This window comes from Chelmon rostratus, chromosome 4, assembly GCF_017976325.1.
Source record: "Chelmon rostratus isolate fCheRos1 chromosome 4, fCheRos1.pri, whole genome shotgun sequence".
In the NCBI taxonomy this organism is placed as follows: domain Eukaryota; kingdom Metazoa; phylum Chordata; class Actinopteri; order Chaetodontiformes; family Chaetodontidae; genus Chelmon; species Chelmon rostratus.
The window spans coordinates 19,860,700-19,884,829 of NC_055661.1; the positions used below are offsets into that span (position 1 = coordinate 19,860,700).

Here is a 24,130-nt window from a genome sequence, read left to right on the forward strand (position 1 = left end):
CCGCAATTGCTGTTGTACAGGGAGGGTATTTTTAATTTATTAAAGTAAAAAGTAGATCCTGATCATAGTAAGATATAACAGTTGATCCGAAAATGTGTTAATAGTCACTAAGGAGAAACAGCACAATTGCCTAGTCATCATGATGTTCATATGGTTGCTGTGTACACATACAGTGCACATTTATTGGTTTCACACATTTCCTTTGTTCTGTGTAGAAATTGTTTTGTATAAGCATGGACTACATCAAGGCCCACATGGATCTGGAGTCAGCCCCATCACCAGGCAGCCATTCAGGGTCAGAGGAGGAGGACTTCTTTGGTCTATTTATTTTACAGTGCAGTTGAAATATGGTGTTCACTCGAACGGGACCAACAGAAGGACAAATCTGAAAGAATAGTGCCTCCAGCCACGACTGTCCCCAGTTTGGATGCATAAAAAGCACAACTGTTCCATCTTTGGCACAAAATGTGTGTTCCTGTAGGACCGCACTGCTCACAGTAAGATGCTGATTCAGGACCTTTAAAGGCCAGCATGAGTATTTAGGTGCTGCACACTATAGCATCTATGGAGGAAAATAAAGTCCAGGACGAGAGCTGCTCCGCCTGTGAAAACAGTTGTATAACAGTTGTCCTCTCTGCCTCTCCGGCTTTGATTTTGGCTCGTTTGTTTAAAATCTGTCTCTCACAAGTGGCCCAATCCTAATGGAACCTCTTTTAATATGAAGGTAAAATCTCTTTGTTAGTCAAGGATTTAAAGGAAATGTTTTTTCTTACCTGACCTTTAACCTCGGATGGTTTCTTGAGATGAAGATTTCTTTTTCAGTAAAACGGCAGCAATTCTGTTTTCACAGCAACAATTTAATATCATCTTTTTCCAATGTCAAACGTTTAATGGCTTATTTTTGAAATTTTTATGATTCTGCCTGAGTTTCTACAAGACAATGGGTAATAGTCCTTTTGTTTAGACTTAGAACACAGAAAAAAGTTGTTAATAACATTAACAAGGCTGATTTCTATGCAGGTGTCCCAGGAGGTAATGTGCCAGCAAGAACAATGGCAGGACCCTGAAACTGAAGCAGCTGAAAGGAATGCAGCCACCATTAATGGGACTATTTACACCTGTGCTTTTAACACTGAGACATGCCAAAATGTGCCTCATGTGAAAACGGTGTCTCCCAACTGAACAGAGCTCTGCTTTGCATGTTATGAGCTTTCCTGACATGTTCTCTGGCTCTGTGGCGATCACAGGTGTTCATTCCTCCAAGCCTGTCTGATGGATTAACAGCTGCCGCCACCGCGTAATCGACATTACACACATTCTGATTCGGATGTGACAGCTGCACACACACACACACACACACACACTTCACAATTGACACACACCAGAATCGTGGCACAATTCTGCAAGGATGCCGCCATTTGTTTCGAATGTGCTCCTGAAAATCTTACTTGGATAGTAGATGTAATAGAAATAGTGAAAAATGCAGAGACAAGGTAAAAGCTAGACAAAAGCCAGAGAAATATGAGCGTGATATTTGTTTGATTTTTACATGCAGCAGTGCCACCGTCGTTATTATTCATATCCCTCCCCAGGGAGCCTTGTTTGAAAAATGGGACTATAGCAGCCCCCCCTTTATGTCGCTGTCTCACTCTCTTACACTCACAAACACCCACACATGCACACACGCACACACTTGTTTGGAGTCTTGTTGGGGAAGTACAGCCAGGCAGCGTCTCCCTCCTCCTCTTCCTCCTCCCCCCTTCCCTCATTTCCCTCCTTCCCTTTTTTTTCTTCTTCCTTCACTCTTTTCTCCCCAATAGAGAGCAATCCAGCTCGTCTCCTCTCTCCGTCACGCGGGTAATCAGCCTCTGCTATTTCATTTGGCTCAGTAATGAAAGCAATCCCAGTGCTTTTCACTGCAGCGCAGCCCAAATAATGAGGGCTGCCTCACCCCTCCTCAGCCACACCTCACCCCCTCCCTCCCGACCCTGCTGTTAATGGATGAAGGAAAGCAAATGTGTGCGTGCGCGAGTGTGTGAAGCACGCAATCTTGCCAAGTCCTTTGTGCTTGTTTTCCTTTTTCCTTGGTTGCAAATGAATCTATTGTAGAAAATTTGATCAGCTACACTCTTAAATCTGAATATTTTGAAAGTGTCCTCCTCTTGAATCAAACACAAGACCATTAGTGGCCCCCGACGTTCACTGCAGGTGACCCCATAGTAACACGCTGCAACCACTCACAGGCTGCACGAGATGTGAGCAGTTCAGCTTTAATTTATCCTTCTCCAATTATTTTTGATTCAATTTTAGAGGCCTGAAGAGGTAAAAAAAATGCACAGAAATGAGCACAAGTCAGAAAGATTCTGTAAATAAACATGGTTTTGTGTAGCATAATTTAGTTTTTCATTATTTCCCACCACGATTCATCTCCAAAACCCTTGTGGGGGGTTCCAGCCCCCAGGTTGAGAACCACTGATCTACATAAAGATCTACATGTAGAATCAACACTCTTTAAAAAGGCTGTGAATACAGATGAGATGCTTTAACACAGCAGGTAAATTAGACATCCCTTCATCTTTTACTAGTGACAGAAAATGCCCATAATAACAACAATTAATACAACCCAGACGATGTGGACTTTTGGCTGAAGAAATAACGACTTAAATAATTTTTCCATTTGTCATTTCCAATGGTGATGAATGCATATTTTAGAAGTTGGCTCTCCTCTGAAATCAGTTTTTGCCACACGACGCTGCAACCAGGCAGCAGACATGGGACCCCATTCCAGATGGCAGGCGTTTAACTCAAATACGACTCACCAACCAGCATGTAATGACTTGGCCAGTCGAAAACATGTAGGAAGTGTGAGAACGTGGCCAACAGTCACGAAGTTTGAGAGATTGTTTGAGAGCGTTCAGCGTTTCTTGATTAGCATCTCTTCGCTTCAGATGAGGCCTCCAGCTCAGCTCCCAGCCTTCGCTTCAAGTCAGTGAAAAGACGACGGCAGCGCTTTTTTTTACAAACCCAGCGTTGTCTACCAAATGCAACGTAGGCAACCGACAAGAGATACAGGTCAGCAAGGTCAACACAAGTACCAATACAACACAGCTTCTCTGTTGAGGAACAATCGACAAGTAACACAGAGACGTGTGGAGCAAATCCTCAACGTACAGCAGCATGACAGTGCAGAACAGACTGGATGAACATTAACAGGTGTGGCTTTGTGTAGAAAAGCTTCACTGCTGTTGGTAAAAACCTTAGATCTTTGAAAATAGCAGTTTTTTTTTAATGGAAAATGTGAATTTTCTGTCATTTACAAAAAGGTCCTTGGATGAAAAAGTTTCTCATCTTACACAGTACGACGAAAAATCAGCAAAATATGATTTGTGAGGTTTTCACCTAGCAACAGCAATATTTTCCACCAGTGTCGATGAGGTGTTTTTTGTGGAACAGCAGTAATTAAATGTGAGTCTTCTGCGGGTCTTCAGTAAACTGGGGCATCAGAATATTCAGAAATACAGACTCTCTCCCAGCTACAGCTCTGCCAACTTCCTCTGCATTTCAGTCAGCTGTGACAAACACGTAATAAGGAAATGAGAATTTCAAATGTCCTGAAGTCGGCCCCCCGTGGTTTGACGAGAAGATGAGAGAGTGGAGTTACAGCAAAGGTGGCCTAAAGTTCAGGTATTGCATTTCATGTGAATCGATCCCCTGGATGTTAGGGACACTTGGCACAGGTACAACAGCAGTGGTGGGTGAGGGCATTAGCCCCTGGTGTGCTGAATCATCAAAAGTAGTCCAGTCCAACAAGAAGAGAGCACTGGGCCCCCCGCTGGGACGATCCCGGCAAACATTCAAGTTTTACCTGTCCGATCACAATGAAATCCCGGAGGCCCAGGAAGAGCGTCAGGGTCAGTCAGAGTGTCTGCACCAGCACCGGGAACAGCAGGGACAGGTGCTCGGCCCCTCGGATCGGCAGTTTGTGCGTGGTGTAGAAGTGGATGACTTCTGGGATGGTGTCAAAGGGAGGGCTGTTCTGTCCCAGCACGTACTTGCCGTCTTTACACTGGGTGAACTTCATGTGCATGAAACCCTGGCAGCTCCTGTGAGGAAAAGAGTGGATTTTTTAGGTACTCTGATTGATGACTCTCGGAGAGAACAGGTTGGTTTTGTCTGCATCTCCAGGGATTATGAGAAAATTAACAGGTTTTGTACACAGTAGATGTTTCTTAGCATTATTATTATAGTTTAATTTACCCAAATTTAACATACTGTAATATTGCATGGGTAAGTACTTCCTACTTATCTTGACTAAAAATTGCTGCTGCAGAAACAGTTTATTACATTAGCAACTTTTTCCCAAAATGATGTGCCAAGTGCACCTTTCTTTTCAAAATGCAGTTGACTATTTTTGACATCGACATTCATTTGTCTTCAAAGTGAGACAGAAGAATACAGAGTTCTCTTATATTTTTAGATATTATTTTGTTATAATAATATATATAATTCACAATTCCATAATCCCCCAACTAGACAGGCTTCATCTTCCTTCTTATAAAACATCCCAGTCAGTTTTCTATCAGATATCATGGAGTTCTCTTGTGGAATGAAAATGTACCTTTAATGGATTCCTCTGCGTCATTGACAACGTACAAAAAGACACTTTGAAATGCCCTGCTGTCCAAAAACACTTGATTTAAGACAGTAATGATCACTGTTAGAAGCTGCTGTTCATAATGTAAAGACAGCGATTACTCCTGCTTGTCTGCATTTCTTTAAACTATAATACACTTACTTAATATGTGCATGTCTTAAACACTAATATTTGAATTTTACTGGTGATTTTGTATGTATGGATTTTATCTTTTGTATGTATTTGGGTGTGTTTTTCATTCTTGTGCATTCTTGTACTGTGCGAGCGGGAGAGATGCAATATGAAAGTGAGACAGAAGTGTAGGGGAGAAGAAGGATGACATGAAATGTGGGGCACATAAAACACCGTGCAGCCTTCCACACATTTTGTCTCATAATGACATGGTGGAAATGACAGCCTGGAGTTATGTCCACGTCTTTTTCCTGCACTTTGAGGCCGCGATTCTGACCGAGATTTAACACTGTGTCACAAATTAGGAAGGAAGGGACATTGTGATGGATGACTGAGTGGTGCAACAGCACATGGAGGGGCTGACAGAGCCAAGAGAGAGTCAGAGAAGAAAGCTGGACTGTGAAAGTGGCTTCGCTGAGAGAACCACACCGGCTCCTTCCCTTTAAGTGTCGGGCAGCCAGGACAGGACTTCCCCTTTAAGAGCCAGCCAGTCATGATGATGTACGTCTAATTATAGAAGCAGAGGGAAAGACAAGGGCTGAAAGGGGTCACCATAATTGTCATTGTTCTACTAAACCAAATTAAATTTTGAAGAGCAGTGAAACCAAAAAACGCTCGCTGTGACTACAAACAGCCGAACAACAGGCAGTTCATGATGGTCCCGCCGGCCTCAGAGCACTGACGCTTCCTCACGTCAGCACTCACAGTTGACAGGCTGCTTTCATCCAGTCCTGTTTGTTTTGGGGACTCTTTGTATCTCGTGCAACATTAGAAGCTACCAGTGCTCTTTCATAAATATTCATGTTGGTTTAAATCTGGCAGGTCTGTCTGACTCACTTTGGAGTGGCTCTTCGTCTTGTCTCCACTAAACAACCTTCGTCATTCCTCCCATTGTCCACATTACTGTGTAATCTTAACATGCAGTGGGTGCGGTTCACTTTTTCCAAGGAACGCCAGGATAACAAAAGCACACAGATGCAGCAATGTCTAAAAGGTAGCTGATATCGATTGTGATTACAAGCTGTCCTTACTGAAGGGTGTACTGACATCATGAATGTAGTGTCAGTTACCAGCAAACCAGTCACAACACCCTGATACAGACTAACCTTCAGCTTCTTTCCAATCTAGGCATGAGGAACATTGAAGGAAAATTCCAGGTTAGATATTATCACCTTTTATGATAGCACTGCGTTGACCAAAGTAATTACTGATATCTGGGAAAACAGCAGCATCGCTGGATTAGAGTGTCCACCACCCGCCTGGCTGAAAGGCCAGGTGCTGGAAGGACAATAACAAGTGGCACAAAAAACTCCGTCCACACACTCTATTGAATTTTATACACAAGCTTTTCGGTCGTAAACCCTCTGGAGGCATACAAGACAAACAGAATGCAAGAGCACTGAAGTGTTTATACGTTCCACTAAATGGCCCCGACGGAAAACATCTGACACAAGATTACACTCAAGGTATTGTAGTCAGTCGGTGTGGACTACAAAGATGGATGACGAGGGATTTGTGGCATATTACACATTTTAAACATACAGACAATTTCATAAGCCACAAATGACGATGCTACAAAAAACAAATATAGAGTTAAAACTGAAAGTGAGTGCCCCATCAGTGCTGGTAATAACCCATAATTACACAGGAATATGATGTGCATGCACAACTGTGGAGAGCAAGGAAGGTCAAAGCAGGTCAGGGTCTTTAAACTGTGATGAATATTCATGAGATTGGGTAATATCGCCTTAGTCTTATCTTCCAAATGCATTATCTAATTAGGAGCTTTGTTTAAAAATATGTCTGATCATAAGACTGCTCTTGTTTCTTGCCCAAAACTGAGTAGATAGAGGTTGTATGAAGTTCCCCTTTAAGGAGATTAAAGATCTAAGCGGCTTCAACTCTTTCCAGATTGTGCCATGCTGTTCTTTGATTTGTAAAGACTCCGTAAGTCTAAATGCATGAAGGACAGTTTCACCTTCGAAACATCCAAAATGGTGTGAGCTTGATGGACTTTGTGCCTCAAATAGATATTAAACACCCACATGTGCCAGCTCAGGAACTGGTGCCAGCAGTGACCTTGTTGCTTGCGCAAATGTGCGTGAGTGTGTGTGTCAAACCCACTCTACTCATGTAAATGAGTAATGCATGAGCTTGTTTATATGTCAGCAGAACACAGTGACACTCCTGCACCCCCTCTCCTCCTCTCCCTCCCCTCCCCGGTTCCCTTCTTGTGTGGCCCACAGAAGGTAATTCATATTCATTAGCGATTACAGCGAGGATGATGTGTGCACTGAAGTGTGCTCTACCTGCCTGATTACCACTTAGAAGGCCCACTGGGGCCAAAGAGGGAGGCCACGGAGAGAGGCCAAGGATGGGGTGAGGACAGAGGGATGATGGTAGAGCGATGCGAGGCCGGGACGATGGATCGTGGTGGTAATTACAAGGAAGAGATTTGACCAGATAAGCAGTATTGTGCCCTGCAAATGAGTATGGGGAGAGGAATCATCAGTGCGGCAGTGATCCTGAGTGGGGGTGATGGTGAAGGGGAAGGAGGGAGAGACAGATGGAGAGGTGTGGAGACTGCAATATGAGAGCCGTAGCTCAGGTGTCTTTGTACACACTCCTCAGTCAAACGGCAGAAGAAATGAGAAGCGTGCGATTAAATTGTAAAGCTGTTTACTGGAGAATGATACTGAAGGTGCACAGGTGTTGCCTTCATTTGTAAGGTCAGTGTGCGTGTGTGTGCGTGTAAATCTTAAGTCTTACCGTAGAGACAGGGAGTAGTCAGAGCGGTTGGTCTGACTGTTCCTCACCAGGTAGCTACACTCTTTACACAGCGTTAGCAGCGACTCTGCCTCTGAACGTGACAGTGAACCGTGGTACCATCTGATTAGCAGAACACACACACACACACACACACACACACACACACACACACACACACACACACACACACACACACACACACACACACAAAATAAGATGATAATACATGCTAACGGCAGTGAAACAGTGTGTAACAGCTGGTAATACCGTGGCACACTGCTGCTGGCCAATCAGCACATGGTCTTGAACGTTACATCTGAACAACAGTTCTAACGAGGCCCAGAGCCCACAGTCACGCGAGCAGCTCCGTGAAGCTGCACTTCGGCACAGCGGTGCTTCGAGCTAAATGCTCACATCAGCACGCTAACTTGCTCACAATGCCTATGCCGACATGCAGATGCCGAGCAGGTAACGTTCACCACATTTATCATCTCAGCCTAGCGTGTCAGCATGCTAGTTTGCTAATTAACACTACAAATGAAGTGCAGCTGAGGCAGATGGGTATGTCATTAGTTTGGACAAATTCAATTTTTTTCTGATTATGATGCTGCTACATGAAAAGTTATGGGATCACCAGAGTTATTGTAATTCATCCGGAGAAGTACGTGAATATCTGTGCCAGGTTCTAGCAATCTATTTAATATTTGTCGAGACATTTCACTCAAAACTACAAATGTCAATGTCATGGTGGCGCTAGAGGAAAACTCAGGTGATCCCCGAAATCATTATGATTCCTCCTCTGGGGACCAAGAGTCTCTGTACAAAATTGCATGGCAATCCATCCAATAATTGTTAAGATATTTCAGTCTGGACCAAGTGGTGGAGCGACCAACCCACAGCACAGTCCAACAGACAGGCCAACACATTCATGTGGCTAAAAATACAGGAAGTGTTTTACAAAAACACCACAAAAAGTACTTTAATAAAAGACACAACTGTTAGGGACCAACACAACCAGCAAGTGAAATAAATCCTGCCATAATGATGAGGTTTTCTTGGACACGACTTGGCCAGGTGTACCGAATGCTACAGGTTGACAGTGGTGCTGCGTCTCTGTTTAAAGCTGAGCTGAAGGAAACCTCATCAGAGATCATCAGGGAGTAATGGAGCATAATAATCAACTACCGTCCTCAAGTGAACACTGTGCGTGTCGCGTGTGTGTGCATGTGTGCTTAAGGGGTGTCGTGCCTGGATTTCATTAGTAAAACAGCCCTTTATGTGCACAGAAAACACCACATAAATAACACCAATGATGTCTGAAATTACAAGACCAAAGGAAATGTGTTTTTTTAATGTCCTGACTTAATTAGTTCTCATTCTAACCTTTCACAACTCTGTAAGCTCTGATGAGTGCTGCTTAGCCGAAACACATAACCGTTTCGTTTTAATGTGTCCACGCCCCTTAATAGATCAAAGTGGTGCAATAAAAGGGATTTTTGGCTTAATTTGTGGGATGTACAAACTCTTTCTACGTCAGATGTTCGAAATCACTTTAATAACAACACATGAGGAATGTATGCGCGTGACAGCCATGCAGAGACATTTCCAGGCAACAGAGATTAACAGCATGTGCTAATTGTATTTACGTGCACAAATAACTGCATAATCCAGATTTGTTTGATGCATTTAAACATCATACATCAGAAAAATGCTGAGTCTTGCTTAGTCCATTTGCAAATACTCAATCTTGCAAAGTGTTATGTGTAGAATTTGGTATCAGCTGATGTCAACTGTATGACCAGCACTATTACTGCTGCTTTTCTTCTGTATTATATTCAAGGTAATTAAATGAATGGCAACAGAGACATTTAATCATTAAAGTTCAAAAGTCAGTTAATAGTAAAGTATGTGAACCTCTTAATGTGATTAAATCTTAACTGGAGTGTGGCCTGAACTCCTACAAATTTCTATGTGTTGATGTAGCTCCTATGTGTTTAACAGAAGACTGCATACATACACCTGCTTTTCCAGAGGCAGAGCAGGGTCCACTCTCTCCCCCACCATGGAGAGGCCTTCCTGCGGCATTCGAAACTTCATCCCCCCTCCTGCCAGCGGGCTGGACCTGGGCCCGGGAGCACGCAACCGCTCTGTGGGCGACGAGGAGCGGTCCCACTCAGCGCCATCAAACTGCACTGTTGGCACACGGGGAACAGAAAGAGTGAGTCACAGTATTTAGACAGTGCTATGATCAAAAGAGATTAAACCTCACAGCAAGAGCTGGGTAAACATCAGACATCCGGCTATTGCACAACCACGCACGCAGCAGAGAGACCTCTCATGGACAGGTCGAGCTAGAGGACATCAGACAGATTTCGAAGCTATCGGCATCACAATTACCATCATCAACATTTTTATGAGACCCCGAGGGCAGATAGAGACAGGAAAGCTGGCGTTTTCCCTGCCTGGCTGTCTTGCACGTCTTTGTCTTCCAGCAGACAATACTGCAGATTACTTGCTGCTGACGATTCTGATTCTATTCTGGAGCAAATTACATGTGCAGACTGAAGTGTTATTTACCCCTTTTTTGCCTGAGTTTGGTGCAATTCAATCTACAGACCTTGTAATTAAACATTAAGTGTATCACAGCACTACTAAACACCCTGGCACGAACAAGGCAGACATCCTAATTTACAGGGAGCTCTTCATGCATGCTTGATGTAAGAGTGAAATATGGTAAGAAGGGAGTGATTTCAACTCAAAAAAGCTGACAACAGGCGGGGACAGATGCAGGTGGTGCAGATGCAGGCCTCTGGGGGGTTTCAGATGGAGGAAGAGCAGTTGTAGGACAGCAGCTTGGGTTATGAAGGCCAGGGTGACTGCATATGCGCCTGTATGGGATGATAAAGGACGGCACAGTAGGGAGGCAGGTTGTGTTAGGGGTGGGAGGTCACCTTGCTCTCTGACGGGGGGCTCATCCTCCAGCTGACCCACTGGGGCAGGCCAGGGCAACTCCGACAACTCCCTCATTTCTAATAGAAGGGAGGGGAGAAGGGGAGGAGGCGGGAGAAAAAGGGAGCGACAGAGTGAGAAAACAGCAGATGGGTTGGAACAAAGTTAACTAAAGGCAGACGTGCGAGAAGAAATGGCGATGATTAAGAAGTGAGACTGAATTCGGGGGCAAGATTTTTGTGCGAGGGTAAGTGAGAAGAGAGATGTGGAAAAGGTGCGAGAAAGGGAAGCCCTGTTAAGAGCGTGTGAGACGGCATGTGTGTGCAGATGACAGGGATGTGGTGTCGTGAAATGTAGTTAACTACACCTCCTGTCATGGAGAGGAGTAATATACCCAACCTCCTGTCCCCTTGCTTCATCACAACGCAGTCTTAGTATTTCAGACCCCATACTTACAGTCATTTATCACGTGCGATAAGACCAAAGAAAGCAAAGAAGATGAAGCAGAGAGGACAGGAGAGGTCAGAGGCTGCATTATTTATAGTCATCTGAACGAATCCACTTTAAGGAAATGTCTAGTAGCAGGAGATGCAATGAAAACAAAACGTGACTTCTTGTGAGCTGCACCCCACAGTGCAGTGTGAAAGAGGAACTGAGGAGCGCGGGGGCAGAATAATGCTCCATTCACTGTCCTACCTACAGCAGGAGAGTGGCAGAGGGTGCACTGTGAGAAAGGACTGAAAATAGCTCATTATCTACCATGGCAGGCAGCCATCTACTGTAACAGTCTTTACTGCAGCCTTAGACACACATACATTATGCGATTTGCCGGTTTCACACCGTACATTCAGCTCCCGCTCACAGCGAAAACGGATTACAAAACAAATAAAAGGAAAAGAGGGGTGACGTCTTAATGAGCCGACAAATCCAAAGACCCCCCAGGCCCGCGACATCAAAGGCCATTTGAATGGGCGTTTGGAGAGAGACCCAGGCTGTACATACATGCCTCTCACCCTGCTTGGTTAATTATTGAGCAGGCAGACACACTCCGCCACTTTCTCTGGCTCTCTGTGAATTATTGATGCATGGCGCAGTACAATGGCCCCATCTGGAGCAGGCCGCACCTCCGCTGAAGCCAGGATTAAAGTGTGGCCTGGCACCCCTCAATGGGAGACACGCACGCAAACACGCAGGCCCACACACACACACTCACACATACACACCTGACACCTCCAAAACACCATGACTGCCACACTCTGCTGCCTGTCCGCTCACCACCGCACCACGTTTCACACCTCTAATTCTCAGGCAAAACTGAGAGAGACGCGTGGATAGAGCGAGGGGTGTAAATGAGAAGCACACAAAAAAGCAAGAGAAGGGTAACAAGGAAGAAGAAGAGAGAAAGAGAGAGAACCGAGACAGCCAAGACAATTTATTACAGATCAGAAATGTGCTCAGCCATCTGAGCGAGAGATAAGCCCAGGTAGCGGTGTTACACGGGCGGAGGAGAAAATTCTATCACAGTTCCTCTCTTGCCATTCGGGTGGCTGTTGTCTCTCTTTAACAAGTCATTTTGTCTTAAAATTGTGCTTTTTTTAAGAAAAAAAAAAATCTGCCAAACGTTTTTGCTTGGCGCATTTTAAACAACACACCTGTTTCTGGCAGCTTCATCCGTTTCCTTTATCTCGATCGACTCACAGTTAATTGAAATAAGGAAGATTTCGGGGTAGTTAGCCGCATTCATCCTGCATCTAAGCAGCAAATCACTTCCTGATGAGATGAGGAGGATGAAAACCAGTACACGACGGGGCCCTGAAATCCTGGCGGAAATCTCATATCAAGATAACGTCGCAGATTTGTGTGTCTCTGTGGCTTATGTTATGACCGGCACACACACGCACACACACAGAACAGAGAAGCCAATAGCAAACAGACATATATAGGCTATAGGTATTAGAAGTTATTGCTTTACTCACAATATTGCTCAGGGATTTGATGTGATGTGCTGATAAATGTGCTGCGAGCTAATTCACAGTATTAAAATGATGTTACCTTATTTCACGAGAGGAATCATGTCACTATCTGTCCGAATGTATCAAGTCTATATCAAGAAATCCGTTTTCACATATATTTAGATTAAAAAAAAAACCTCTATCAAGCTAACTAGTGGCAGCTCTCTGCACTGGCTGCACATACACGCCAACACACACACACACACACACACACACACACACATGGTTGAGCTCCTCAGTCTGATAACAAAAGGCTGAATACCAAGCAAACACACACACACACACTCCATGCCACTCATTCACTAGCGGGGAACATCTGGCTTCCATTCACTTCTAATGGGAACCTGTGGATCTGTCAGACATAGAGGGCTGTGAGTGCCCCACTTTGTTCTCTAATACAAGACAATGAGACACACTAATGGCTTACGGACAAAGCCCCCGCTAACGTCAGTGCTCCAGGCACGTATTGATGATTCAAATCTACTACACTGTATTCATTACATATGCTAAAACAAAGGAGTTTGCTTTTCATCAGTTTTGACCCCCATTTTAACCCCACTGATGAAACAGGTGGCAGCAATTCAGTAATTTGTGGTCCCGCATGTGCCTGGCGCCTCAAATACCTGCTTTCATTAAAAATGATCTGAGTGGGGATGGAGCTGCCGTATTAGGATTTCCTTTCTGTGCTGCACACAGGACACATCAACATGAGTGACGGATAACTGACTTTTCAAGCACACCAGCTGCTTCTGGTGTTGTCGCCATAAAGAGACAATAGAACGGCTTCATTGGGTCCATTAATGAAGACATCTGTTTTTCAAACAGCCCTGGCATTCCTTCTCCTCACCGCAAAAAAAAGACCTTCTGCTGGGCAAACCGGCCCCCATAAGGACAAACAATTAACACCTCATGCCAGTGAAGGAAAAAAAAAAAAAACACGCATTCACACAAGTTCCCCTGTCACGATATGGATCCACACCAGTCTTGCTGTATCCATTTTTCCAGACATTCATTGCATCCATTCCCCTGAGGCTCTCACCATCTTTCTCTCTTTATTGAGCATCCCTCTTTCTTCATCCCTCCTCTTTAACCTACCTCCCTGTAAGTGGGGCATTATCTCTTTTTCCATATTCCCTCGCTCCTCTCCTCTCTTGCCCTACTCTACTTCCATCATCTCTCCGCCCCGTCTCGCATATTGGCTGGCGAGAGGGATTCGTGAAGGACATGCCTTTTCATTAATGTCAGTGAGGGTTCACGCTGAAGGAGAGAGAAAAGCGGCAAGCAATGGGGAGAGGCCAGGGGCAGGAGAGGGATGAAATGTGACAAAGAGGAAAAAGGAGTAGGAGAGAGAGCAACAAGAGTCCTTCCACTGTGCCAGTAAATTGATGAAGAGGCTGGTCAGATGGCCTCTGGGCCTGCTTACAGACACTGAGAGCATCACACCAGTATGGAAATCTAATTTTCTTTCTTTTCTTTTTTCTTTTTGCTCACACACACACAAACTCCTACAGGGACGTACACAAACATGCAGAATAGCTCAGGAAACCTTTTGCTGTCCTCTCAGAGCACATGCACATGCCGACCACCTGTCAACGTCTCTTTGCAAGCTTTACTAAACTGAGCTTTTTCTTCCCTGAATTGACACTTTAAAGCACACTTTAGCATCCAGCTAATAGTGCAACTTTCACAAGAATGGATAAAGTAATGTAATGCTCTGGATGGCTGTCAAGATATTTTATTTATTTATTCAGAACTTGATTAAAGCCGTGCTAGCAGCTTAGTGAGGCTACTCAGGAATGGAAGCGCTTTGAGCTAAATGCTAAGACCAGCATGCTAACAACTTATAATGGCATTACTAACATGCTGATGTGTGGAGGATTAAAGATTTAACATTGTTCAGAATCTTAGATTAGTATGCTATCGTGCTTACATTTGCCAGTTAGCTCTGAACACAATGACTGAGGCTAATGGGAATGTTATTACTTTTGCAAGTGTTGGACAAATTAAAACTTGTAGGTAAGAAATCAACAAAGTTATTGCAACTCAGAGAGGGTAGCACGAATGTCTGCTCTAAAATTCATTGACAATCTATCCAATAGTTGTCAGGACATTTCAGTTAAAACCACAAATGACGACCAACAAAGGGATCAACATAGTCAGTAGGATTCATTCTCTGGGGGACGGTGACAATGTGGAAAATTTCATGTCAATCCATCCAATAGTTGTCAAGATATTTCAGCCTGCACCAAAGTGGTGGACCGGTTTTTAGCATGGCTACAAACAATGAAAGCTAAACTGGCAGTTCAAGAAAATTACTACATTTATTTTTAATGTACAGGAATTTAATTTATATTTCGGTCAAGAATAAAACAATAAAACTGTTTTGATGTACAGCAAAGACATTGCCACAGAAAAGGAAAATAAACTATAAAATCACAAGATACCCTCTTCATCATGCTGTTGTGCAGCAAAGCCTTTATCCGAATGGATAATGGGCACACACATACATTCAGGAGCTTCCCTGCACAGCATCCTGTCTTTTGCTGTTGTCTAATGAGCAGCTGGACTGGAACAAGTGGAGGATAAGTGCTTTGCTCAATGGCACCATAATAGTAATTGCAAGGGATGGCAAAGCTATTCATTTGTCTTCTCCATCCAGATCTCCGTTTGCAGCTCTCTCATCACGTGCCCACTCCTCCACCTTTCGATGACCATCATTTGCTACAAATGGCTCAAAGCTCCTGTGCTGGACTATAAAACATGAAATACCTGAAACACCCATTCATCTGTTCATTAGGTGTGGCCATCAGAGAGTTAATGAGATTGCGCCTTTCATTAGCTCACTAATTAGTGTTGAATGGCTGCAGGGGCAATATCTTAGCGCTGGACTGTCTATTGACTTCCAGGAATTAATGACTGCTGTAATTTGAGCTGGACGCTGGTGACTGGTGACTGCTTTCTAACGTTGTAATTAAAACCCAACGGACTGAGAGAGGCCTGCCACGTCCGACCCCTCAGGCACGGCCAGGCTCACCCTCACCCCTCACCCCTCCAAATCCAGCGGAAAATAAAGAAAATGCTTTGGAGGCACTTTTCGAAAAGTAGCCGCAACATGCAATATTCACCCCGACAAGCTGTGAAAATCATAATTAGAGAGATTCTGTTCAGAAGCACTTGCATGAAAGCAATACACGCAAATCCACACGCAATAAGCAACAGCAATCCTGCCTACCCCCCTGCCCCAACACTCACACACTTATTTGTGCCAACACGCACTCAACCTCTTCTCACCCTTGAATTAGGTGCCTGATAATCAGAGTTGGAAAAAACGTAGTCAACAGACATGTGCATGCGCCTCTGTGAAGGTGATGATGAGGGGCTGCTGGCAGATTGCGATGGCCCCCTTTGCCCCCTGTAGCGGGTTATCTGAGTGAGTGTGTCACATCCGCAGGGAGGGAGGGCTGCGGGGACAGCCCTGTCACCGCTGCAGTGTTGGTCTATGTGAGAGAGTGTGCCTGTGTTAGCGGATGACTGATTGCACCCTGCCACAATGGCCCTGACTCCCCCTCCTTTCCCTTCGCCTCACCTCGCCACAGCCCCCGACCATTAATTCTCCTCAACGCCCCTCCCCTCTGAAGCACTGGGCCCCTACAAACATCCACTAAGCTGCCACCAAAACATACCATAACCTTGGGAGTCCCTTTCCATTCCTCTGTAGCTACCTTTCTCCACAGCCTCTCTATCCATTTTCTCTCTGTCCATCTCGCTCTGTCAGACCTCCTCCTCATCTCTTTTTTTTCCCCTCCTCTTTTCATCTCTGCCATCTCGCTCTTTTTCTGCTCCATCCCCGTCCTCCCCGCCTCTCCCCTCCCTCACATGTGGGTCGTGCCTAGCAACGCTGAGAGGGTCTGGGAATATGGATTAAATGTGAGAAGGGAAAATACTGTTTGTGTGTTTACACTTCAGTGCTTTGGTCTGCTCAGACAGACAGCACGCCAGCTCAGAGTGCTGACTCCAAATGGAAAAAACAAGGGGTCAGACAACTCGAGGCGCACAAGCGTTTTCCTCCACTGCGTTCTCTAATGGTTCTGTAAGCGCTCCTCTGCAGGAGTGCATACTGTATGTGGAACAAAGAGGGGGAGAAAACGACAGAAAAACCAGGAATGAGTGCTAAGTAGGCGAGAGGTGATATTTTAAATTAACTGCCGTGCACCTCATTTTGAATCATCTCCACTCTCAAATGAGTTGCAGCGTCTCTTTGCTGCTCTTTAATGTGATTTGAGCATGAACATGGAGCGAATGGATATATCTCTGTGTGTGTTCATACAATGGTGTGCTGACCATGACTTTCTTATTAGCACTGGATCAGTCATGCACATGCAGGCACGTAATTAACTGAGAAGAGGGGGGGGGGGCACACACAGGACGGGAAGAGGCGAGTAGAGCGAAAATGGAGGGGAGTGCATGCGAGGCAAGGTTGATTTATTATCCCATCACCTTGACCTTGGTGACTTAGAGATGCAGCTCAATTAAGCTGACTTGGCCTGGCATGCCTTACACTGATCCACTCTAAATGACCTATCAGTCTGGTGCTGTTTCTCTTTCCCTCTCTGTCTCTCTTGCTTCTACTTCCCTCTCTCGCTCAAATTACAATCAACAGATGAAACATGACGGGATGGGATGTGAAATGCACTGTCCCTGCAACTTTGAAAAATAATAATCATGCACTACACCAATTATTTTTAAAAATACTGCAGCTAATATGATGATTATGAAAAAAAAACCCAACTCTTTGTTCGTTCTTCTGCTAACCTCCTTATGACGCCTACTGTATCTCTCTCATGCATATATACACACACACACACACACACACACACTCACACTCACGCACACACAGATGTCTCCATCAGTTGTAATGATCATCTCACAGGTTGCTGTGCGTGTGGCGCATGTGTGAGGAAGAAGAAAGAAAGAAATCAATAGTCACCAGAAGGCGTTTAAATGTAGTAAAAGAGAAAGATGTGTGTCATTTGAGCTGAGGCAGTGAAGGTCACAGCACTCTCTATATCCTGCGAAAAAGGCTGTGGAGATGTGGGGGCAGACACTCCATTAAAGGTCAGGACAGTTAGATGAGTATTTCGCCATGTCGTATCAGCAGCTGGGCTCTCTTGTGTGCTCCTGGGAGGGCTTTGACCTTTAAAAATGGCCCATTTTGAGCCTGGTCCTCACTATTTTCACTAATTCTATTTAATGATTCCCCCTCTAAAAAAAAATTTTGTGAGATACTGTATGATTTTTGATTGATTGTTTTTTAAGCTCCAGGAGCTCTCTATGTACAGTAGGTGGTAGGGATTCATTGTTTCACAAGACACTTCAATGTAATGGATGTTAAAGCCATTATGTGGGCTTTAACCTGGGTGCGTCGAAATGCTTCTCCTGCCCGCTGGTCAGCCAGCTGAAACGTCACAACCTCAATTTTTGCTAAAATAAAATATTCTGGCCAATTGAGTGTTTGATTGAAACTTGCAGCTGGAAGCCAGATGAAACCAACCAAGTATGAGAGGAGGTTCGGATGGACATATATGTGAAACAACCATTTTAAACAAAATGAAACATCATTCGGCAGTTAAACCGCAAGACCAGTACAATCCAGTTTATGGAGTATTCATCCAAAGTGAGTTTACATACAGTATAGTGTACAGCCTACATGATTTGTAAGCAGACTTTGTCGGGCTAACCTCAACTCTGATTTATGTTGACTTTACTGTCAGAATACTGTCATCGTCTTTTCCGGTTACCTGCAAAAGCTTTGGAGATGTGATCCTTTTTCCATTCCCAGGGCTGGTCATACTCATCAGCCGGCCTCTCGTCGTCCTGCGGCAGCCTGCTGCTCTCCTTGCCCTCCTCCTGAGGTTCCGCGTACAACAGACCCAGACGCTGGCCTCGCTCGTCTTCATAGGGGGTGTCGTAAAGCTGCACTCCGCCCCGCGGCCGTCCTCCTCCTGGGCCACGCTGCAGCTCTGTTGATGAATATGCAAAATAGCACAAATTCATACTTAGACAAACACGCACGCAAAATTCTCTTGGATGTGTAACGTTCAGCCCGTCTGCAAGAAAAACAGGCTATGCTAAGAAATCATATTTGCCAGAAGCGATGAAGTTCCCCCAAACACAACACTGATATTATTCTGTACTACAAAGTAAATCAAAACGCCTGTTGAGCTCTGACATGACTAGAATTAGAGGAGAGAGACAAATGATGTTTGCGCAGCTTGCCGCAGGCTCAGAATCTCATATAGTGGGGCTTATCGAGGCCTTGGGCTAGATGCTGAGTAGCAACACTGTAGACAAACCCAGCCCCCCTTCTCTTGTCCATCACGAATCCCAGCAGCAATCTAGCACGGCTCACAACAGCATCCATGTTCCCTTATTAACATTTTCATCAGTTTCTCAGTAGGTTCCAACCAAGACATGTTTCTTAGCACCTGCAACAGTTATGTTGAAGCAGGCAAGAGGATGAAATCTGATTTCCCAATGCATCAATAGGAGCCTCTAAGCTGCAGCAGCAGCAATAAGCAATGGGGCTTTGATATGTTGACCTCAAAAATGTACACTTAAAAAAAAAACAAAAACAGGTGGTAAAGAAGAAGAGAAAATGGGGGGGGGGATGAAGGAGTAGGCATCTTTTTGCATACACGACCAGCAACTCTGCAAAGGAGGTGCACTCACGTGAGAAGGGAACAGGACTAAATGGAGGGGTTAGCTGGTGAAAGGCAGGGAAAACTTTAACCTTCACACGACAAGACACCGCTCTTGGGCGGCCCTTCAGTCACCATGGCGACCAAGTGGAGGCCCTGGGGAAAGGCCCTGAGGTTATGAAGAAGAGGGTGGAGGGGAAATGGGGAGAGAGGAGGAGCAAGGCAAGGGAGGAGGGAAAGAGGAGGTGGTGGGACAAGGAGCAGGAAGAGGAAAAGGAAGCAGTGAGGAAACAAGGGGAGGAGAGGGGTGATAGGAGAGAAGGACAAGGGAGGGAGGGGAGAGGGTGGAAGGGGGGGGGGCTCTGTCAACGTTTGATGTTAAGTCATTGAGACAGAAGCACAGTGGGGCTGAATGCTGCTCTACCTGCGACGGGTACCCGCAGTGTCAGCGGCAGCCCAGAGATGGAGAAGATGAAGGCGGAGAGATAAAAACAGGCGTGTAGGAAATAAAATGAGAAAATCGTAGGACACATGATGGTGGAAAACACAAGCAGGGCTGGGAAAGAAAATGGTAATTTTACAGAAAGGTGAGAGAGATTGAAGATTGAGGGGAATGACGATGGGGAGGATCGAGGAGCTTTTAGGCGTACAGAAGCATGCATCTTTCAAATATAAGCACCGATGATGCTTTTCCCCTGAAAGTACAGTGTGGAAAGCACACAGGTGTCTTTTGTGAGGGATAATTAGGATTCCAATCTCACATCTGTGTTTTGCTGCTCTGCTTTGTTTTTTTTTTAATGAGCAACAACAGACAGACAGACAAAAGCAGGCAGACAGACAGCCCTGGAGTGGCAGGTGCAATTCAAAGTCAATGACGGAGCTTGTGACAATGCTTTGCCAAACTCTCTGCCATCCCCGCTGCAAATCTAGCCCCTCCAATGGATTTATCCCTTTGTGGTGAGGAAAGATTTTCTTTGCGGTTTCTCGGTTGGGCAGAGTAATGGATGCTCCATTCACTTTAAGCCCCATATTACAATCTTCCTTTGACCACCAAAAAGGCAGCACAAGTGGCAACGGAGAGAGGACAGGACATAAAATTTGTTAAAGGACAGATTAGAAAGACAGCCAGACTTCCCTCGGGGCCGGGGAGAGCCCTTGAGATGAAGGGAGATAGAGAGATGGGGAGAGAGGAGGGGGGGGCTTTTACACTAAATGACAGGGACATAGCAGGGAGAGAGCCGGGGGGAAACGGGCAGACAGAGACGTTACAGGAGGAGAGACAAATGGAAAACGATGAGCTAGATGATGTGGGAGAAAATCACAAGGGAGGAGGGAGGGTCTGGGACTCGGTGCTGGATAGACATCTTTAAAGGGACATTTTCGTGAGGCCGAGAGCCAGTGATGAACCAAAACACAGTGGGCAGTTACCAGACTGTACTGCAGAACCAACAAATGGAGTCATTACCCTGGAATCACTGAGCAATACTGCATTTGACAGCAGTGTTTTTACAACAAAGAACTGGTGAAATACCGACACATTATTCTATAATACTTCACTATAAAGAACAAGAAGGGTGATAAAGAATTATAAGGCCATTGATCTTCTTAAAGTTGTTCATCAAAGAAACTGCTGACAGATTATAGATCAGTGATGATATTGCTTCGTGCCATAGTTGCATATTTTATTCATGATTCGGTGCACCTGAAATCCAATAAAACACCTGACTGTGATTTGCATGGCAGGTAAGAGGTCTGAATTTAACCCTTCAGGGTATCCACGTACTCTCATATCATGCAGGCAATTCTGATTCATTATTTGCATTGTTGTATGGGTTTACTATACATGGAGATAACTAGCAGAAGTAACTTTAAATGACAAATGTTATACAGAAAGGAAGCGGTGCAAGGGAAAAGTTATAGTGCCTCTTTGGTAACAATGTGGCTCATTGAAACACTGTAATACTGAATAGATACTGACTGATGAGTCAGGTAAGTCCACTGACCCGTTATGACCCTCTGGGCCTCATACGGTTCCATGTAGCCGTTGTTCTCGCAGGGAACGGGCCCGAGATCTGGTTCTGGCCTGTGATCCAAGCGAGCATCGAATGGGTCTGAGTAGTCTGTGTCGCCTGCCAGCGGAGCAGATGGCACCACCTGAAGGACAAAGCACACACTTACTCATGAAGAAGAATGCCGCCAGCACTTTTTGACTTCATATAATAAATCCGAACCAGTTGTTTTTAAATGTTTGTGTCCTGCAGGCACCTGTGCGAAAAGAGTTAAAATTTAAAATCATAGACTATAATGAGTTTGACCTTTTCAGACCTGCACTTTGTAAAAGCGCCACATACTTAAAGACTTAAAGCAACCTAAGATCCGAATGTTGTCTAGCAATTAGGAGAATTCAGTCCATAATAAATGCATAAAAAGGAAGGAGTGCTGCACGGACAATACCTCATCAAGACCCGAGATGGAGAGAGCAGCTCAACACTCTTAACAAGCAATCAAATCCTCCCTGAACGGCACGTTAAATATATGTTTGGTTCCAGACAAAACGCTTCCGAAGTATTATTAAGACACTAATTTGCACGTTCACAGCACCACACCAGTGCTATGTATATTTAGCAACTATGCAACATAGTTTCCTCTTAAACCCTTTGAACTGGGAACTGAATTGCATCTACGCTGCTTCATTGAAGCTATAGGCAACGCAGCCACAAATCATCCTGTCTGAGGATGATGTGCTTTTTGGCTGCAGGAGAACACGGAGAGTGAAGAAGGAGAGGGTTGGCTGGCTGAGAGCGTTTGTTCCTTCATGCAAGCGCAGGAGGAAAACAGTGGTCAGCTGGCACAGTGACAGCTACAGAGGCAGCCATATGGTCACGCACACACACACACACACACACACGTGCACTTACCTACAAACACATACCACCTTTGCCAAAGTGCTCTCTTCCCACCGCTTTCTTCCCGTCTGACAAAGGAAATTACTGTCGCAAGGCCAACTTCCCAAATTCCTGCTCAACACGCACACTCCCTCACAAAAATCACATCCTAATCCCGTGTTGATTCTGTAACAGGTTACCTATCGACACACAGGCATCTGCAATGTTAATTAGAGGGCGGATGTTCCCACAGAGCCTGGGAAATTAATGAGCGCGGGAGGAGAGTGGGGTAGAGAGGGGCAGCTATCGACTTGAGTTAAGACTATTACTTCAATCCACTTCAGGACTTTCGCACTTGTAGCATTTTCCATGAGCCGAGTCATGGATTTAACTGCAGCGATGAAAACCCTGAAATGCTCCTTAACTTACCCAGCATATGTGAGCTGAATTAATGTGAAGACCATCTCCTCGTAAAAAGCTTTGCTCCTGCTCCAGTCGCTCTCTCTCTCAACATCTGTTTGCCTTTTCTCTTTGCAGGAGCTGTGCATGTTTCCTACAGCACAACATGCACAGTACATAGCCAGGAAAGCACTGCAGCCCCAGTGACACAAACAGTATAAATTATACCTCCCCGTGGCCCATGGCATATCACCATACAGCATACTGTATACGGCCCCTAACATGTTCTCTTGTGGGGGTCTCTCTCAGCTTGCAAAGCCAAACCCCATTTATTATTTATGGAAGGACATAAACTCAAGGGACTGTGACCCTTTCTGACTCGACGGTCCGCTCAAGCCATCAATAATTCTTTTTTCCATCTAGGATAGCGAATTTTATGTGGCGCATGGGATGTAGTGTGATTTATGTAAACAATGCATATTTGTGGCACACATTACCAGTCACTTGCTTATGGAGTCTGATCAATAAAGCTGTCACGGTGATGGAAATGAGATGAGAGAGACGAGGGAGAGTGTTTTTATCCTTCACCACTTACTTGCCTTTCCTTCACCCCCCTCTTCTTTTCTATCTCCACTTCCCAAGCCAGGAACCACATAAAAAACTGAACTCGTCACCTGCTTTCTTTTCGGTACCCACAAACAAACTGAGGCTCTTACAGGCTCTTGCTGGTCCTCTAAAGAGATGGCACTAAGGAGGATCTTGGTGCGTCCCAGCTCCTGGGAGTCCACTTTGATCAGTCTGTGTTTGGGAGATTTCATGTCCACGCTGGATGACTTCATGGGAGAGCCATACACAGGTGTGGCGGGGTCAGAAGCCCCAGACTCGCCCCTGGACCTGTTTTCAGAGTCCTCGTAGGGATCCTCGAAGTCCAGGTCCCTCTGGAGCCGGTAGGCTTTCAGGATCTCGCTCTCTGTGTAGTCTGGTGTGGGCGGCTGTGGTGGCACCTTCCTGCTGCCAAAGCTCAGGTAGTCTTTCAGCCACTTGGCCATCGCAGCTCTGCTTCCAAATGTGCTGGTGTGTGGTGGAGTGAGAGCAGGAGGCTGCAGGGGGCAGACAGGGACAGGCATGGGGGTTATTGCTTGGTTCATTTCTGATGAGACTTTGTCAGCGATGGATTGGCTTTGTGCTGTGCGTTTGTATTTTTATGTTCATGGAACGACAACAGAAAGATTAAAAAACAGCTTTTTCTATTCCAAAACCAATATCAATCCACAGGTCCTGGATCATCTTATAATATTTGTGCTGGACAACTTTCTCCTGATCACAGACCCACAATCAGCGTGCGTTTACATGCACTGGTGTGACATTAAACTACACCAACAGCTGGGCTTTACGCACTCCTTTTGTTTTACGCAGGGAGCAATAACGTCTGGCATCTGGACTTTGCCCAAAGGCTGCAATTACATTTCACACCCACGCAATAAAGTGCGACGTTAACATGCTAATAAAAAAACGGGAAGACGAAGACTGAGTGGGCATATCAAAGCAATGAGAAATGAAAGTTGCATTAATTTTAAACATCTTATGCGCTTT

The 24,130-nt window shown here is 45.1% G+C and overlaps 1 protein-coding gene across 1 annotated transcript; it reads right to left on the minus strand.

Annotated features, from left to right (window-relative positions):
• Nucleotides 1-3,851: 3,851 nt before the first annotated feature.
• On the minus strand, nucleotides 3,852-23,586 carry shdb (Src homology 2 domain containing transforming protein D, b). Its single transcript, XM_041935858.1, has 6 exons — nucleotides 23,254-23,586; nucleotides 21,257-21,407; nucleotides 18,354-18,575; nucleotides 9,612-9,786; nucleotides 7,595-7,714; nucleotides 3,852-4,103 (listed from the first exon to the last, which is right to left on the minus strand). Exons 1-6 carry the CDS (start codon nucleotides 23,584-23,586, stop codon nucleotides 3,917-3,919), a joined length of 1,188 nt encoding a protein of 395 aa, XP_041791792.1. The 3' UTR covers nucleotides 3,852-3,916.
• Nucleotides 23,587-24,130: the final 544 nt, after the last annotated feature.